The 18864-nt window shown below is 38.6% G+C and overlaps 1 protein-coding gene across 9 annotated transcripts in view; it reads left to right on the top strand.

Annotated features, from left to right (window-relative positions):
- Upf2 (UPF2, regulator of nonsense mediated mRNA decay) overlaps window positions 1-18864 on the top strand; it is a 110499-nt gene that overhangs the window by 68464 nt on the left and 23171 nt on the right. For all 9 annotated transcript variants that reach the window (NM_001108421.2, NM_001443838.1, XM_087591162.1 and 6 more), the window contains 6 exon segments: window positions 3047-3250; window positions 4321-4596; window positions 6866-7049; window positions 11311-11450; window positions 17303-17404; window positions 17651-17749. In NM_001108421.2, coding sequence (NP_001101891.2) covers window positions 3047-3250; window positions 4321-4596; window positions 6866-7049; window positions 11311-11450; window positions 17303-17404; window positions 17651-17749 — 1005 coding nt within the window.

Raw genomic sequence — 18864 nt, 5'->3', positions numbered from 1 at the left:
GGAAATGATCACAACAGGATGATTTTTTCAGAAAAGGCTAAGAACCACTGACTTACATTAATCTGGTTACCTTGTTAAAATTTCACCTCTAAGACAGTAGGCAGACTGCTCGCTTGTTAGCTTTACAGGTTTCTGTACTAGGAGTGCAGAGCACTCCTTTCTGTTTGTGTAGAAGGTGATAAGGAGTGACGTGCCTTAGGAAAGGGGAGCTGCCTTCAGGGTTGTTCAAAGCAGTGCAGAGCTGGTTACAGTTTGGAGAGCACTGAAAGTTTCTCCATAGGGGAGGCTGACGTTTCCAGTGGGAGTGGAAAGGAAAACACACTTAGTGCTTGAAAGATGTTCTACAAAGCGGGGATACGTGAAAGGGTCATTTCACAGTCTGCCAGGAATATCTGTCTGTTCCTTCCATAGCAAAGGTACAAAGAATCTGTCCTCAGGGTGAGCTCTGCTGATCACTTTGTTCCTAAGAGATTTTTTTTTTCTTTTTTCTTTTTTTTTTTTTTTTTTTTTTGGAGCTGGGGACCGAACCCAGGGCCTTGCGCTTGCTAGGCAAGCACTCTACCACTGAGCTAAATCCCCAACCCCAAGAGATTTTGAAATAGTAAAGCTGACATACTTGTTTTATCAGTCACTTCAGTAAACACTGAGCATATTTTAATTTGTTTGATCCCAACTGTGATACTTTTACTATTTCCCATTTTACACACAAGGAAACTAAGGTTGTCTTCTCTCTTAAGTGACTTAGAACATGTGTGTGTGTGTGTGTGTGTGTGTGTGTGTGTGTGTGTGTGTTTGTACATGTATATAAAGGCCAAAAGGCTAATGTCATTTAGGTGTTTTCTCTTGCTATACTTAGAACTAGCAAATTCACCTTTCCTTGCTTGCCAGCAAACTTCAGGGAGCTTCCCATCCTCCCCTGTCCAGCATTGGAATTGTAGTCATTGTGTAGTCATGCCTGGCTTTTTTTTTTTTTTTTTTTTTTTTGGTTCTTTTTTTTTTTTTTTTTTTTCCGGAGCTGGGGACCGAACCCAGGGCCTTGCGCTTCCTAGGCAAGCCCTCTACCACTGAGCTAAATCCCCAACCCCATGCCTGGCTTTTTTTATGTGGACTTAGCGGTTATCAAACACCTCCCCAACTCAATTTTTAATTTTTTTTAAGTTACAAATAGTGGGTTCATTATGGCTTTTCCATACATAATGTGTTATTACACTTGCCCTGCCCCTACCCGCTCTGATACCCTTCTCTTGTCACCCCCTCTGCTCTCTGCTTGTCTCCTCCCTCTGCTGTAATAGCACGTTTTCCTTTACCCTCTGTATTCCACCTTTCCCTGTCATCTGTATCTTCTTGTCCCCAAGTTTTCTCTGTACTTTGTATCTTACAAATGCACACACGCACACACACACACGCACACACACACACACACAAGTTTAGATCTAGAGCCCTCATGAGAGAGAACATGTGATGAGCATGACTTATCTTGCTTAACATAATGATCTGTTGCTCTATTTTTCTGCAAGTCTCATAATTTCATTTTTCCTTACAGCTGAGTAATGCTCCATTGTGTACCATGTTTTCTTTATCTGTCCTCTGTCTTTATTGATTCCCATAACTTAGCTATTTTGATAAATGTATCAGTAAACATGGATGTTCAGGTTTCTGGTACAGTGAATTAGCATACCCCAATGGTGTGGTTTGTCATGGTACGGCAGTTCTATTATTAGCTTTCTTGAAGAATGTCTACACTGACTTTCATAGTAGCTATTCTAGTTAAAATTCTTCCCAGTTGTAATGCTGGGTTCTTGTCTTCTCTCCTCTTCCTCCTCTTCCTCTTCCTCTTCCTCCTCCTCTCTTCCTATTCTTTCTCTTCTTCCTCCCAACCCTCCACCACTGTTTTGGAGACAGGCTCTCTCTACGTGTCTCTGACTGCCCCGGAACTCACTATGTAGGCCAATCCGGCTTGAACCTACAGCTCTCCTGCTTCTGCCTCCTGAGTGTTGTGACTGAAGGGCTGTGCCACCACCACTGACTCTTCCCAATGGTTATCAGAATTGGCTGGCATTTGCTTTCTTGTTGATAGCCATTATGATTGTGGTGACCTAGACTCTTGCCTTTTTTCAATGGCTTAGGATTTTGGACACTTTTTTACATATTGCAATTTGTATTTATTCCTGTTAATTCACTTATTGATTAGAAGATATTGCCAGTATTTATCTAAACAACAATAATAATTAATTCCCATTCTCTATATCTCTTCACTCTGGTGATTTTTTTTCCTGTGCAGAAGTCTTTTAATTTCTTGTCGACCCCTTTGTTAATTTGGGGGATTATTTCTTAAGATCTTTGGGGAGGCCTTCCCTGTGCCTAACATGTTTCTTCTGGTGTCTTTTGGCACTTTGAGAGGTTCAGGTCTTTCATTAAGGTCTGGTCCATTTGAATTGATTTTTTCTGAAGGGAGAGGGATAGATCTAGTTTCACTCTTTCCCTATGGATAGCCAGTTCCAGTACGACTTGCTGATGAGGCTGTCTTGTTTGGTTTTGTTCTCCACTGGTTGGTTTTGTCAAACATTAGGTGGCTCTGATTGTGCAGCTTGTTTCTCAACCATCTATTCTTTCATTGGTCTGAACATGGCTTTATTTGTTAGAAATAGATTTTAAATGAGATTATTTATGTCAAATCATATATACTAGTTTTGGCAAACCATGGCTTTTTTTCTTTCTGCAAGCTTAGTCTTTGACTAAGTTACTGTTAGTTTATTTTTCTGACTCTACTCTGTACATTTTTTTATACATGCACGTGTTGTGTAATTACCTACTGAACCATCTCATCAGCTCTCATTTGACTCTTTTAAGACCCAAATGCTATGGGACATTTTTGAGAAATACTGTAGAAATTATTGAAAGGTCTAGAAAGTAATGATAATAAATTTTCATAATTAATAAATCTCATTTTACCTCTTTGTAACATAAGAAAACTGATAAAAGCCTACTAAAGTATTTCAGATTTTAAAATTATCTTAATAATTTAAACAACATTTTCTTCATGTAGGTTTTGAGACAGATGCGAAAGTTGCCCTGGCAGGACCAAGAAGTTAAAGACTATGTCATTTGTTGTATGATAAACATTTGGAATGTGAAATACAATAGTATTCACTGTGTAGCCAACCTCCTAGCAGGACTAGTGCTTTACCAGGAGGATGTTGGGATCCACGTTGTGGACGGAGTACTTGAAGATATTCGATTGGGAATGGAGGTAACACATTCCTCCATATTTATACCCAGTTACAGCTTGTGGAGAACGTAAAAGTCTTTAAACCCTACTATTGAAAATATCAATTTGAGCTGGGGGGTGGTGGTATACATCTTTAATCCCAGCAGTAGGAGGAAGAGACAGGCAGATCTCTGTAAATTTGAGGCCAGCCTGGTCTACAGAGAGAGTTCCAGAACAGCCAAGGTTATAGAGAAACTCTGTCTTTAAAAAGCAATAACAACAACAAAACCTGTTTTTTATATTAAATCATTTGCTGCTTCTTAGGAGCTACTTATGTGTGAATTTGTATATTAAATTTTCTGCCGTGGGCTGGTGACATGGCTCAGCGGTTAAGAGCCCCGACTGCTCTTCCAGAGGTCCTGAGTTCAATTCCCAGCAACCACATGGTGGCTCACAACCATCTGTAATGGAATCTGATGCCCTCTTCTGGTGTGTCTGAAGACAGCTTCAGTGTACTCACAGACATAAAATAAATAAAAAATAAAAATAAATTTTCTGCTGCAAACTCAAACAATCACTAGTATCTATTTTAATTCTTTTTCTGAAGCTGCTTTAAGTTTATTTTGTAAGATTACACTATATTTTTATTATTTCTAGGTTATTGAGACAATTCACAGGAAATGATAAGCTTACTAATTATAAATATTTGATAATTATAGGTATTTTGCATACTTTCCTCTTAATATAAATGTTATATAACTAGCTACCTTTATTTCTTGATTCATAGATTGCAAAGGAAATAGCTTGGGTGGGCTGATAGGAAGACATTGTAACTATTTAGAAAAAGCTCACTTATGATAGCTTAATATTTACCTCAATATCTAACATGTACCTTGTACCTTTTATTAAGGCATTTTAAAGATAACCATTTCTTAGAAAATGACAGGCTATTTAGAAATAGCCACAGTATTAGAAAAGGAGTAAAGAAGCTACCATTAGCTCTGACAGATGTTCTTTGAATAGTTGGTACTCTTAAGTTAGGAATAATCCTTCCAGTTTTATTGCTACCCTTCACTGAAAACCTGTGGGGTGTTTCTTGTTTTGTTTTTCAGGTTAATCAACCTAAATTTAACCAGAGGCGCATCAGTAGTGCCAAGTTCTTAGGAGAACTTTATAATTACAGAATGGTCGAATCGGCTGTTATTTTCAGAACTCTTTATTCTTTTACTTCATTTGGTGTCAACCCTGACGGGTCTCCAAGTTCCCTGGACCCTCCTGAGCATCTGTTTAGAATTAGACTAGTCTGCACTATTTTGGATACCTGTGGCCAGTACTTTGACAGAGGTTCCAGTAAAAGAAAACTTGACTGCTTCCTTGTATATTTTCAGGTATGAAAGCACAATATACAATTTCATATCACTGGGTACATATGTAACAAATTTTAGCAAAGAAATTATGTATTGTTTATATATGCTCACACTTAGGTTATACTTACTGTGGAGACCTTAAATTGTGTTACAGATTCACACAGACACTAATTTTTGCAGCCTATCATTGGTAATGATAGGTTGACAATTTTGAGAAGTATATAGATTGTAAATTTGGCACGGTAGTTTATAGAATATAGTATTTCATTCAATAATTCTTTAATTAAAGTAAAAACCTGTTGGGGGGGGGATTGTTTGTTTTGGTTTGTTTGAGAAAGTGTGTCACCATGTAGCTCAGGCTGGCCTTAAATTCATGACCCTCCTGTCCCATCTTCCCAAGTGCTAGGTTCATAGATGTGCACTGCCACAACCAGCTACTTGTGATTTGATAACATTCTTCTCTCACGTCTGTTTTAGTTTATGTCCAAAATGCTTGTTTCTAAAAGATCCAGTTTATCTAGTTATTCATTGTTTATTTACTTACCTTTGAGAAATCACGGTTCACATAAACATTTATAATGTAGAAAGCAAATGTATCTATTAGTAAACTCTTGGGTTGTACTTGTGATATTTTTATTTATTCCATAATTTGTGATTTAGAATAAGTTCAGTACAAATACAGGGGTAATCATACAATTTGTATAATGTTTGTATCACAAAAGTTAACCATGCTCCCCAGCCATTATTCCCTGTGAAATACAACATAGTAAGTACTGATTAGAAGGGAGAGCTCATCAAGTTACAATGTTGCTGATTAAATACCAATCAGTAGTACTTGATTTTACCCAACCACAGTTGTGACAGTTTGCCTCTTGAGAAGAGGGAGGTTTGGTATTATAACTTGTGCACCGGAATGCATTCACAGAGTAGCTGGGATGGAAGGGGGAGTAAGTAATGTTGGGGAATTTCAGTCTTAGCTTTCTCATACTTTTGTACCTACTGCCTTATCTTACACATTTATGAACAAGGGATGGAGTGGAGTTTGCAGGTTCAACGTCAAAGTCCTTGTGTAAACTTGCTTAAGACTTGCTTAAACTGGAGATTGTCTATATTAAATACCTGAGGTTTGCTCTAAAGAGTATTAATATCCAAAGTAGAAATTCTTATTTGATGCCTTATTCCAGCCTCAGAGAAAAGAATCACTGAGAAATACTGAAGACTAAAAATCAAGAAAGTTGTTTTCCAAATTAATTTGACAGAAACGTGTGGCCGAGATAGATACAGGAACTAGGAGTTTGAATGGAGTGGGCTCCAGAGATACAGGATACAGTTACTGTATGGCACCTAGAGTGCAGAGTATCAGCCTCTGAGATGAGGTCGTGCAGCTCACTACTGTGGAGCACAGACTGGGCTCTAGAAGGCAGGTAGGAAGGACCAGCTGGAAAACACTAACTTCCAAGTGCTTGTTTATTATCTGGGGCAATCTGTGTTTCTATAAAGCTTCCTGTGAGGCCCACACTTTGATTAGCAAGAGCCTCTGTCTCCAGGTAGAGAGGATAATTGAGGTGCCTGTAAAAATATTTTTAATAATATAATGTAACAATATAGAAAGGGCTTAGGTTGTGTTACTTGTTAATATATATTAGAAATAAGAGCAAGAATGTAAATATATAGTAGCATATACATGGTACTCAGTAAATGTTCATAATGTATTTTCATATTTTTCAGAAGTTTGATCTTGTCCAGGCGTGGTGGTGCACGCCTTAGTCCTAGCACTCAGGGAACAGAGATATGTAGATCTCTGCGTTACAGGACAGCCAGGGCTACTCAGAAAAACATTGTCTCCAAAAAAAGGGGTTTCATCCTTAAATACTTTACCAGACCTTTTTTAAAAAATGAAGCGGGTAGCATAGGAAAATAATGATAATTTATTAAAACTAAGGCATCCAATCTACTTTTATAAATTTAAATGTGTCAATTCCGTGGTAAGCCTAAAGTGTATGTGACATTTTGTTTATACTTTTTCTGTCTTTTTTTTTTTTTTTTAAACCTATGACAACCAGACTAAAAAAAAGTATTTAGCCTAAACTCAACAACTGGTTCAAAAATAGATAGGAGAAAATAATCGGAATTAGAATCATTGCTGTTGTCGATTGATAAAAATTATAGATTTCTTGTTCAACCTTTTAACTTAGTTATTATAACTAGGTAACATCACAGTACAACTTACTATTTTAAATTTTTGTTATTAATATCTTATAGCTAAATTTATTTTTTTATTTGTTGTCAGCGTTATGTTTGGTGGAAGAAAAGTTTGGAGGTTTGGACAAAAGACCATCCATTTCCTATTGATATAGATTACATGATCAGTGATACACTAGAACTGCTAAGACCAAAGATCAAACTCTGTAATTCTCTGGAAGAATCCATCAGGCAGGTACAAGACTTGGAACGAGAATTCTTAATAAAACTAGGTAAGCAATTTATACAGAGAGGAATGGAGGGGATTGGTCAGACTGTCTCTGGAATCTGTTTTATTGTGTTTCCTGTCAGAGCTTTGCACTTGCATACTTTGTATCTCTGATGTTGAGCACTGGTGAGTGTTAGGTGTGGTGTGGTTGGTTTCACTTACTGGTCTCTAGCTGAAATAAAACGATCAAGCAGGACGTAAAGCAAGTGATAGTGAAGGGGAAATACAGTCTTGTCAACTGCTCTTACTTTTAGACTCTGGTTTCTGAGCAAATCTTTGGATGAAAGTGTCTCATATGTATAGCGTATTTTCAGCAGGCATTATCCCTGAGACTTCTCAGGAATTGGTAATTTTCTCAGAGTTGGTAAAGTTATTTTATTTCTCGTGAGCACTCGGTGTGTTCATCTGCATCCGTCCTTCAGTTACACTCAGAGTATTGCTGTATTCCACTGCTTGTCTGAAGAGCCAGTCAGGGGTGGAGATAGAGGTGAGTGACAGCCCTCCCTACCCCAGGCCTCCAGGATGTTGATAGCTTACCATCTCCGGTAAATCTCAGCTGAGACTATGGCTGTGCTTGCCTGACAGTTCAGATCTCTGCACGGAGTGTGCAGTACCCATGTGTCCTCCTCCTGCTCACGTCACAAGGACCTGGGGTGAATCTTGGCTTTTCAACCTTGACCCAGGTTATCCCGTTTCTTCTTCTTTTCAGATTTCCAATTAAATAAATCATTTCACAGAAAGCATTATCATGTTCTTTGTATGTTTTGAAATTGTTAAGACGTAGCCTAGGGCCCAGAAATTTTCATAAATGGTACAACTACATATAGGGGCATAAGGAAGGAAAAGGCATTGAACTATTCATGAGGGAATGAAGAAGGAAACATGAATCATTGCTATGGCTTGAAACTATAAGGATGGTGGCACTTAAAGTTAGACTCCATTCCCTCCTGGCCTCAGAGGTTAGATACAAGGAAGAGGATGTATGGAGATCATGCATTTTAAGTAAACTTTCTGCTGAGAGAGCATAGCATCCTTCAGTATTCGCCATTGTCTTCAAGCCCCCCGGGGGACGTCTCATCCTAACGTTAGAGCAGCCAGTGCAAAGTGAAGCTAGTGGGAAATACTCAACTTACGTTTTAGTGTCTGAAGCCATTTACAGTATTAACGTAGATGACATTTGTGACAGTGATTCTGAGAAATATAAAGAAGAGCACCTGTGTTGCAGGTAGAGTGATATGTTAATGTGATTTGTGGTGGGTTTTTAGCTTTCCATGCTTTTGCAGTTTTGTAACTGGACGTTTTAAGAATCTTTGGTTTTTTTGTATGTTTTAACAGATTGTATTCCTTTGTTTGGTTGTGCTGTGCTTAATTCTGTTATTGACTCTGAAGATTTACCATTGTATTGCTTTTTAAAGTGATTGTCATATCTTTAGGTAGATAGAATATATGAGTAAGACGTTTTTCTTTAAACTATAAATAAAGCCAAAATGATCAATATTTGTTTTGGAGGTTCCAGCTAATACTGCGAAAAACAGAAATGAGAGAAGTAAAAATAACATAGGCATATGAGTAAATATATTCTTAAGCAAAAGAGTATACTTCTTAAATTTAAACAAAGCCAAAAACTAATAAAGGTCCAAAAGTAGTTCTAATTAAATATGAGGCAATTTAGCATATAATGAGTAAAGACTCTTAAAAATAAAGAAACCCAGTGAACCAGATGGGTTGAATAAAAGTCTTAAAAATGGTCTCGTACTCATGTTTCCAAATTTTAAGTTTGCAAAAGAATGTACCCCAAAAACAACAAATCTGATTGTTTGAAATTTTCCCGTATGTGGTCCAGTGCAGACACTTGTAATCTCAGCACTTGGAAGGCAGAGAGGCAGAGTCAAAGGCCAGCATGATTGTTAAGGGAGACTCTGTCTCAGAAAAACAAAACAACAAACCCACAAAATAAACAAGTCCCCATAAACTGTGCACATTTTATACAATTTGAAATTAAAAATGATTTCCTTGCCAGGTCATTACCACAGTTGTATGAAGTGCACAGGTGAACTGCGAGAGTGGTGTCCATGAGGATAGTGAAATGAGTGTAGCGTATGCAGACCAGGATTGTAGGGTTTTATCGAGTGTGGTTTGTTTGCCAGAACGAGGGAGGTGTTCTTCACGTGTGACAAAGTTCAAACCGAAGCAGCAGCTAATGTGTAAGACGGCAAACAGTGCTTGCTCTTAGGACTCCCAAGTGTGCGGAAGGCGCAGTCCACTCGCCTGAACCCCTGGAAAGAAACAGAGGCATCGCAGCCCTGGCCACTCTGATGAGCAGGCAAACTGAGCCGTCCAGCAGTTTACTTTGTTCCCATATACATTTCTAACATTTTAATAGCCTGTGTTTTGTCTATATTTTACATTTTGTTACCCATATGTCCTTTATATATTTCACATACGTTGTTTACATTGACAGTTTCCTAGGTATTCATTCATAGTTTGATCATTCTTCTATAGTAAAGCAAATTGGAAAGGCAGTGCTTACAAATTGGTTTTGAAGCTTTGTTGTGCTCCAAATGAAAATACGTTAGAAATAATACTATTTTCCTGATACTTTGAAAGCACGACTGTCAGGACAGTTGCTTATATAGTTTTCTCAGTGGTGCATATTTAAAGAAGAGGACAATGGTGTAATAATGTTTCATATCACATAACTTACCATTGCATTGTTACGTTTATTGGCTAACATTTAGGTTGTAAACCCCTGGATTTGCATTGTTTGCCTTTGATAATCATCAGTGAAATATTTTGTTTTTACAATCCAGTTAGAGGTCTCCAAGATGGTTCCGTAGGTAAGGATGCTTGCTGGCAAACCTGACGGAGCTCTGGAACCCGTGTGGTAGGAGAGGACTGACTCCTGCAGATTGTTCTCTGACTTCCACACTCATGCCATGGCCTGACACATACAACATACATGTACATATGTACAAGCAAGTAAATAAGGATTTTAAAATCCAAGTAAACATATACATGTATAAAATTTTATATATGAAAGCCAGTAAACAATAACTAAATACTTAGATTAATGAGATATAACCTGTAACACCATCGGTTTTTCTTCAGTATCAATTTCACTTTTAAAATAGATAGTAATGAGCTTCCTCCCTTTGTTCTCTTTTTCCCTCCAACGGAAAGTAGGTGCTGGATCGGTCTGTCCTGTTGTAATCTCACCAGTGCCTAGGCTAGAGCACTACAGTAAATTCAAACTCTGACATCAGTATTCATAAAATGAGAGGATTAATACTTATCAGTAATTCTCCTATATTGTACTAAATTTCTGTGAATAACTAGTATTGATTTACTAAGCCTTCAGTATACTTATCACTTTATAGCCTTTGTTAAATTTGAAATATATAAACTAATTTCTTTGTCCTTAATGGTCTTGCAACATTCATGAAATCACTAGAAAAGAAATAAGGTGGCGTAGCATCAACTGTAAAGAGGTCCATGTGCTTTAGGACCAGGCAGTCGGTAGACTTATACCAGATAGGAAGGTCAGTGACAGTTCAAGCCACATATTCAAGGATACGCCATTGAGAAGGATATTGGATAAACAACATCTAAAGACCAGTTCTGTGCGATTTGTAGGAAAGAGTTGGGAAATAGGTCAGCCTCTGTTACGTGTTTCTTCAAAGTCGAGTGAGTAGGGTGAAACGAATCCAGTGTGAAGAAGAGCTGCGCAGGGAGACGTAGGTGCCACGGGAAGGGAAAGATTTGGGACAAGTTCCCCATGGAGGAAAGCATGTTAAACTGAACAACAAAGCAATCTGCGCAGATTGATACCAAGCGTGACGCCTCTGCTAAGGGATGCGGTTTCTGTCTACTTACTTCTGTGTTTTCGAGGGTGTTGAAATATTTGTAGAGTGCAGCATGGGTCTGTGTTTATAAATGCTGAGACTGAACTTGATATGCGGCTGTCTTTTGTCTTTATTCATCTGAGATCGAGTTTAAACCAGGTTATCTTTTACGTATTCAGAGCTATAAGGAAAGGGGAAAAAGCATATGTGTGCATACATACTATTTTTCCTTTTTATAGTCTAGTGGATAAGAAATGTATACTTTTTCCATGTTTCTCAAAATTACTTTCAATTATTACCATTTATTTTTCTTAGAAAATGGCTATTAAGTTACTTCACACCTTTTAAGTGAAGTGATATAAAAACCATATATAACATTTATCTTTCTAAATGTAATTTTTCCACTTTTGCCGTCTTTTCAAGGCCTAGTAAATGACAAAGAGTCCAAAGATTCTATGACAGAAGGGGAAAATCTTGAAGAGGATGAAGAAGAAGAAGAAGGAGGAGCTGAGACAGAGGAACAGTCTGGAAATGAGAGTGAAGTAAACGAGCCAGAAGAAGAAGTGAGTGCGCTCAGTGCTAGCCAGCGTGTAGGCGTGTGTATGTGAGGAGGGTACTGCGACGGAGTACATGTTCTTAAAACATATTACATTTATTTGTACACGTACACACACAAACACACAGAGTTTGAGAGAAATATTGTTTTGATTTTCTTTATATCTTATTCTTACTGTTGAATGTGGGCAATCTTTGGGTTTTATACTCTTAAAAACAATTTTTTTTTTTTGTTTGTTTGGTTTTTTTTGGTTCTTTTTTTCAGAGCTGGGGACCGAACCCAGGGGCTTGCGCTTCCTAGGCAAGCGCTCTACCACTGAGCTAAATCCCCAACCCCTCTTAAAAACAATTTTACTGTTTAAATATTTATACACTTTGCTTTATTTTTACCAACTGTAGTAGATCTGAAATTGGAGATTCATTGTGTACATAGTTTGCCCTTTCGGTGTTGTGCTCTTAGGTCAAACTATATGAAATTCCTTCCCTGCAATTTAGGATCCACTAAAAATGTTTTCTTGGGACCTGGGGAGATAGCTTACTTTATAATATGCCTGCATGCTAGCAGGAGAACCTCCATTCAATCCTCGAAATTTAAATTAAAAACAAACAAACCAGACATGGTGGCACATGCCTTTAATACTTGGAAGGCAGAGGCAGATAGATATCTGTGAGGTCAAGGCGAACCTGGTCTGATCAGTCAGTTCCAGGACAGCTAAGCTGATGTAGAGAGACCCTATCTTAAAACAGCAGAGGCCAAGCAAGATGTTAGTTGCTTGAAGTTCTCCATCTAGAGAATGGAGACAAATGGATCCCTGGAGCTCACTGCCCATCCAGCCCTGCCTACTTGGTGAGTCCCCAGCTAGTGAAGACCCTGTCTCAAATAAACTAACAATGAAGGGTTAGGTCTGATAGGAGCACATACTGCTCTTGCGAAGACCTGCGTTCTCAACAGCCACTTCAGGTGACTCAGACTCACCTATAACTCCAGCTCTACATCCTTCTGGTGTCTGTGGTCACATGTATACCTGAATATACATACATGTAATTTAATATAAAGTAAGAGCTAGGGGCTTGAGAGATGGTTCAGTGGTTCAGAGCATTGGTTGGTCTTCCAGAGATCCTAAGTTCAATTCCCAGCAAGTACATGGTGGCTTACAACCTTCTGTAATGGGATCGGATGCCCTCTTCTGTCATGCAGACATACAGGAAGAGAGACCACCATCTACATAAATAAATAGATTTTTTTAAAGTAGGAGCTGGAGAAACAGCTCAGTGGGTATGAGGATCTTTGGAGGGGACCCAGGTTTAATTCCCAGCACCCACATTATAGATAGCTATCAGCTGCCAGTTCCAGGGGTACAGCGCCCTCTCTGTCCCCAGGCACGCACATAGTGCACATACATACAGACAAAATGGTCGTGCATAAAGTTAAATAAATAAATTCTTAAAGTATATATAATTAAAAATAAGACCTTCTGTTATAAGTAGGATAAATGTAAGGTGGAGTAACAATGAAGGTAAAATTTAATGCAGAAATTGAAGTTATTCCGTGGCTCTTTATACTTCCAGATTATAAAATCATTAGTGTATATAACTTTTGGTGTTGAGTGCTTAAAGCAATTAGGATAGTGTGGTAGCTTAGAAGTATGATTTTTCATTAAACACTGAAAAACACTTATAATTAATACTTAAATATTTAGGGAATTTTAGTTGTCAAGTTTTGGTTTAAGTATATGGAACCTAGATATTTAGAGAATTTACAGTTTAGTGTTTAAAAGAATATTAATGGTTCACAATAGATGTTTTTAAAGCTCTATCTAGATATAAAGGGAAAGGATCCAGCAATTTAAGGTAATTAAGATTTCCTATGGTATAAGTGGAAATCTGTCAGACCATGTTTTCTTTAAGCCTGTAGATTTTCTAGCTGCTAACAGATATTTCACGTGATTTAACTACCCAAGTCATTTAGTTAGAAATGGATGATTGGGAAAAGCAGAAGAGTCAGTACTCTATGGCTTCCATAATTGGCTAGTATTTATAGGCAGCAGGAACGTACTTTTAAATATTTATGTGCTGCTACTTTTTCTTTGGAACCTTACAGCTCCCTTAAAATAGATATATTAACAATTGAGAGCTGGAGTATGTTTCCATAATTGGTTTCAGCATAGTGGATGGACTTTCTGTTGATTCATTTTCAAAATGAAATTGCTGTAGAAAAATTCTGAAATATAAATTTAATTGGCTTGCTAAGTACTTTATATAACAAAAGGAAATGAGAGCGATTCCTTTTAGATTTTGAGACTTATTGTCTTTGAATTTTTCTGTGGTACTAATTAGATCAAAGTCTATTGAATCTAACATCCTCAGTAAATAGGAAATAACTTTCTTGTGAAGACTTTGAGGTGTATTTTTCTTTTTAAATGCATTTCTTTGTTTTCAGTATTGAACTTTGTATCTGGAAGGGCTTATTGTTTTAAACTTGTATTTCAAGTCAAAAAGGAACCATTGCACAGGACACATCTCTGCTAGGGAGAAAAGCAAACAGAACGTTCAGTTGGAGGAGTTGCATGGCTCTATGAAAAACATGGGTTGACTTTGACAAGAGTAGGATTGGAGTGCTTTACCTCTCCTCATGTCCAAGGTCACTGTTCCCCATAGCTATCCTCCAAACAGAAGCAGAGAAATTATTGAAGAAGAAAGATGTGTGTGGAGTACTAGACATGGGAGGGAGTATTCTACTGTTTACTCCAGTGGAGAAAGAAAAGGCAAGAATTCCACTAATTAGGAACAGCAGGGCACCATACGGGCTTAACTCAGTGGCAGAGAATCTGTTTGTTTAGCACACATATAGCCTTGGGCTCAGCTCTTCAATGCCCGTCCCCACAGAGCTACAGTTCTGTTTTCAGCTTGGTTCTTCTTTTATATGTATGAGTGCTTTACTTACATATATGTATGCACACCATGTGTGTGCAGTGCCATAAGAGGAGGGCACTGGGGCCTTTGCAGCTGGACCTACAGACCATTGTGAGCCACCATGTGGGTTCTAGGAACTGAACCAGGATCTCTGCAAGAACAGCAAGTCCTAACCACTGAGCCATCTCTCCAGCCCCATCTTGGTTCTTTTATGTCTCAGCAGCTCCCAACCAGGATATTTTCTCTTAAATATCAGTGTAAAATTCAAATAACTGTTGAAGACTAAGTAGATAGTGTATTAAAGCAATTTTCTGCAACATGTAATTATCAAAAGAAAGTATTAAAACTCATTGTTACAGTAACAATAATAGTTACTGACATTTGTTACTCTAGTCACTATTGTAGGAGCTCTGTCTGTATGATTGTTTCCTGTGAACACAGTTGATGTCAGTGGGAAACTTAAGTTACAAATAGATTAAGTAATTTGCCCACATTTATAGTAGTAGCAGAGCCAGGTTACAACATGGGCGGCGGTGGCTGTTGTTGTTGTTGTTGTTGTTGTTGTTGTTGTTGTTGTTGTTGTATCCCTCTCCTGCTTGACTTAGCCAGCTCAGGTTTTGTGGTGCATTAATTTTACCCATTATTATGTTATTATATAGGGAGATCAGGACAAACGGATCTATTTTTTGTGTGTGTGAAAATGAACGCATTCTGTTCAGTTGGCTCTCTGCATCTATGTGTTCAACTATTCATACACTAAAAATACTCAAAGGAATAATACATTTACCAAGCAGATGTAGACCCGTTTAGTCATGCCCTCACAGTGAGTGTTGTGTAGCACTTCCTTGTATTAGGTATATAAGTGATCTCGGCATTATTCACTCCCTCGGAGTCCTGACATACAGCTTATTGACTGACTGAGCAATGAAAAGGGGTTTTGTTAATTAGTTTAACTTAGTTTAATTTTTTTAATAAGAAGCATCTTTTGCGTATTAATTGATTCATGGGGAGAAGGTGTTGGGAAAATGGCTTATTTGGCAGAGTGCCTTTGAACACCTGAATTTTATCTCCACCACCACACAGAGAAGCCTGTAATACTGTCTGTGGAGAGGCTGAAGATCATTGGCCACCTACTCTAACTGAATCAGTGAGAAACCTGGTCCCCCCAAAAATAGGTCTATATACGTGTATGCGCGCGCACACACACACCACACACACACACACAAACACACACACACACACACACGATGCATTTTCTTCAGGGGGGGATTTAAGATTAGGTTCTTGTTTTGTCTGCTTGCTTGTTTGTCTGCTTGCTTGTTTCTGAGACAGGGTTTCATGTATTCTAGGCTGCTCTTGAATTTACTGTGTACCTGGAGAGAGAACCTTTGTCCTACTTTGTATTTTGTTTCTGTGATAAACACCATAGTCTCAAAAGCATCTTGGGAAGGAGGAAGGTGTAGTTCATGGTACAGCTTGCAGGACATCACGGGGGAACCTAGATGCAGAAAATAAAGCAGAGATGGTGGAGGAACACTGCTGGCTGGCTAGCCCGTTTACTTTCTTACATAACCTGGGAGCACGTGCTCACAGGTCAGTCTGAAGGGGGCAGTTACTCAACTGAGGTTGCCTCTTCCCAGGTCACCCTAGCTTGGCTCAAAGAAACTTGCCAGTACATCTATCAAACTCCTGACCATCCTGCCTTGGGTACTGGGATTTATTAAAAGCATATGCACCATGCATAGCTAAGAACATCATTTGTGAATTCAAGTTTAAAGTAGAAAACTATTTAGAAAATAAAGCTTAGGGTTTAATTTATTAGCTCTTAGTATTTATTAGAGGTGAGTGTATGGGCATACATGTGTACCACAGCACTTACATGGGGCGGTCATATACTCTGTGTGTTCCAGTGATCAAGCCTAGGTCTGCAGGCTTGGCAGAAAACACTGTTCCTCGATGGCTGTAGTATTTCTTGTTAAATCTTGTGTGTAGAACTCTAAAACCTTACAGATGTTTGTATAGGGGTATATCTTTGGGACTTGGAACCATTTTCCACATACACACAGCTGACAGTAGCATCAATTCAAGTCATGGTCTCAGGGAGTATTTCTCACTTGCCTTGGTACAGCAGGAAGCAGCTGAGTGTAGCATAGTGGACTTAAAACTTTTATTGGCACCTCATTTACCATATTTATGGAATGTATGGTTTATGATACCCAGATATACTATGTAGTGATTAGATTAGTAATTATCAAATCTGTCTCCTCAAACCTTGATGGTTTCTATGGTATATATAAAAATATGGTATGCTTACACTATGAAATGTTAATTTTCCCATATGAGGATGCTGTCTTGTCATTTGTATGAATGGAACTGGAGGGCATTGTGTTAGGTGAAGTAACAGGCACAAAAAGACTAGCATGTATGTTCACTCATGCGAGGAAGCTAAAATAAGAATGAATTTCATGTCTGGCAGTAAAGTAACGTGTCTGTTCAGAAGCAGTGGGTTGATAGAGCTGCAGATTGGATTTTTATTTTGTTTTTAATGTAAAAAATAGGAACAAAAAAGGACAAGAGAACACTTCTACACTAAAGCTCTTTGTAAAACTTAGTGCTCTATCTCGGTTTCTAACTGGTGGTTTTAAATTTGAACTTTGTAGATTAGATGAATATTAAAAAATACAGTGAGAAATTTTCTTAGAAGAGAGAACTACTAAAGGTTCAGGAACTCCTTTCTTGTGTAATTTACGTTAATGCAGAAGCCTTATATGCCGTTTGACCTGTGGTTTAGCTCCTGGCCTGTAGGAAATGTTGGCTTTCTGACTTGTCCTACCATTCATTTTAAACAGACTCCATAAGGCAGGGAGGAGTGAATAAACTACACGTCTTCATAAGGCAAGTAAAGCACCCTATGGAAGGGTTTGATTGTCTCTTGATGTCATTTCAGGAGGGTTCTGATGATGAAGACGAGGGAGAGGAGGAGGAAGAAGAGAATACAGATTACCTCACAGATTCCAACAAGGAGAACGAGACTGACGAAGAGAATGCTGTATGTATGACAGCATTTGTTTTTTTCAAATTGTGTGGTGGTTTTGAGTACTTGAATTTTAGTCCTTGACTTTTTTGCTTGTGATTTTAAAGAGTAGCTTCCATGGGCGCTCCCTTTGAGTTTTCCCTTGGGTAACAAGTTCTTATAACCTTTACCTTTGGTTATGCTGACCACATCATCATACAGAAAGGCCCTGACCTAGGAAACATTACAGTGAAAATGAGTTGTGGTTTTTCCTTTGATAAGGAGGTGATGATTAAGGGAGGCGGACTGAAGCATGTTCCTTGTGTAGAAGATGAGGACTTCATTCAAGCTCTGGACAAAATGATGCTAGAAAACCTTCAGGTATGAATTACTGCTCTATTTTGACAACTCTTTGGAACACAGACCATTGGAGCATACAAGATTCTGATTGATATGAGGATCCCTTATGTAAACAGACACCCATTACTCCCTAATGTACACACATGTGACTGCCAGCATGTCCTGCCTTGTATTCCAAATCCCAGTTCACAGTTCATGAGAGAACGAGAGTAAATGTGGTGACGGTAAGACTGGGAGCGAGCACTTTTAAGGGCGTGCACCTCCCGTGCTCAGCTTGTTCCCCAGCACAGCACCAGTGATGGACGGCTGACGGGCGCCTGTGGCAAGGCGCCATGAGGTAGCTGAGGCTGACCTAATGATAATTATCCCAGAGGCCTTAGGTTACAGTCTTCCTGCCTCAGCTCCTGTGTGCTTAAATTACATGTGTGTGCTTTCAAAACCAGCCTGAATTGTAATGTTCTACAAGATAAATAAAACAGTTTCCATGAAGAAGCTTATGGAGTCAGTAACCATTTGGTGATTATTGAAGAAGTTAGCATGTGACTAACCTTGTACAAAAGGTGAGGCCCAAGTAGTCAGTAACACAGACGTTCTTATTCTCAGAGAGGATGCATACTTAAAGACCACTGTGTATACACTCTAAACTGTGATCATTGATAAGGATAGAATGCTTTGGGTTATAGAAAGGGAAGATCCTTCTTTAGATGGGATAGTGGAAAAGACATTTCTAATAGCACAAATTTTTTTTTTTTTTTGGTTCTTTTTTTCGGAGCTGGGGACCGAACCCAGGGCCTTGCGCTTCCTAGGTAAGCGCTCTACCACTGAGCTAAATCCCCAGCCCCACAAATTTTAAATAGAGCTGGTCAAATGGCGCTATTTAAATTTAGAAGTGGGCTAGTAAGAAGACAGGGTGGTTAAGAGTATTGACTACTCTTCCAGGGGCTGTGGGTTCAATTTTTTTTTTTTTTTTTTTTGGTTCTTTTTTTTGGAGCTGGGGACTGAACCCAGGGCCTTGCGCTTCCTAGGTAAGCGCTCTACCACTGAGCTAAATCCCCAACCCCCCCCCCCCCCCCCGTGGGTTCAATTTTAACCACCCACATGGTGGTCACAACTCTCTGTTACACCAGATTCAGGGG

This window comes from Rattus norvegicus, chromosome 17 (genome assembly GCF_021556685.1).
Source record: "Rattus norvegicus strain SHRSP/BbbUtx chromosome 17, alternate assembly SHRSP_T2T, whole genome shotgun sequence".
NCBI classification, from domain to species: Eukaryota; Metazoa; Chordata; class Mammalia; order Rodentia; family Muridae; genus Rattus; species Rattus norvegicus.
This window is presented reverse-complemented; position numbering and strand designations above follow the sequence as displayed.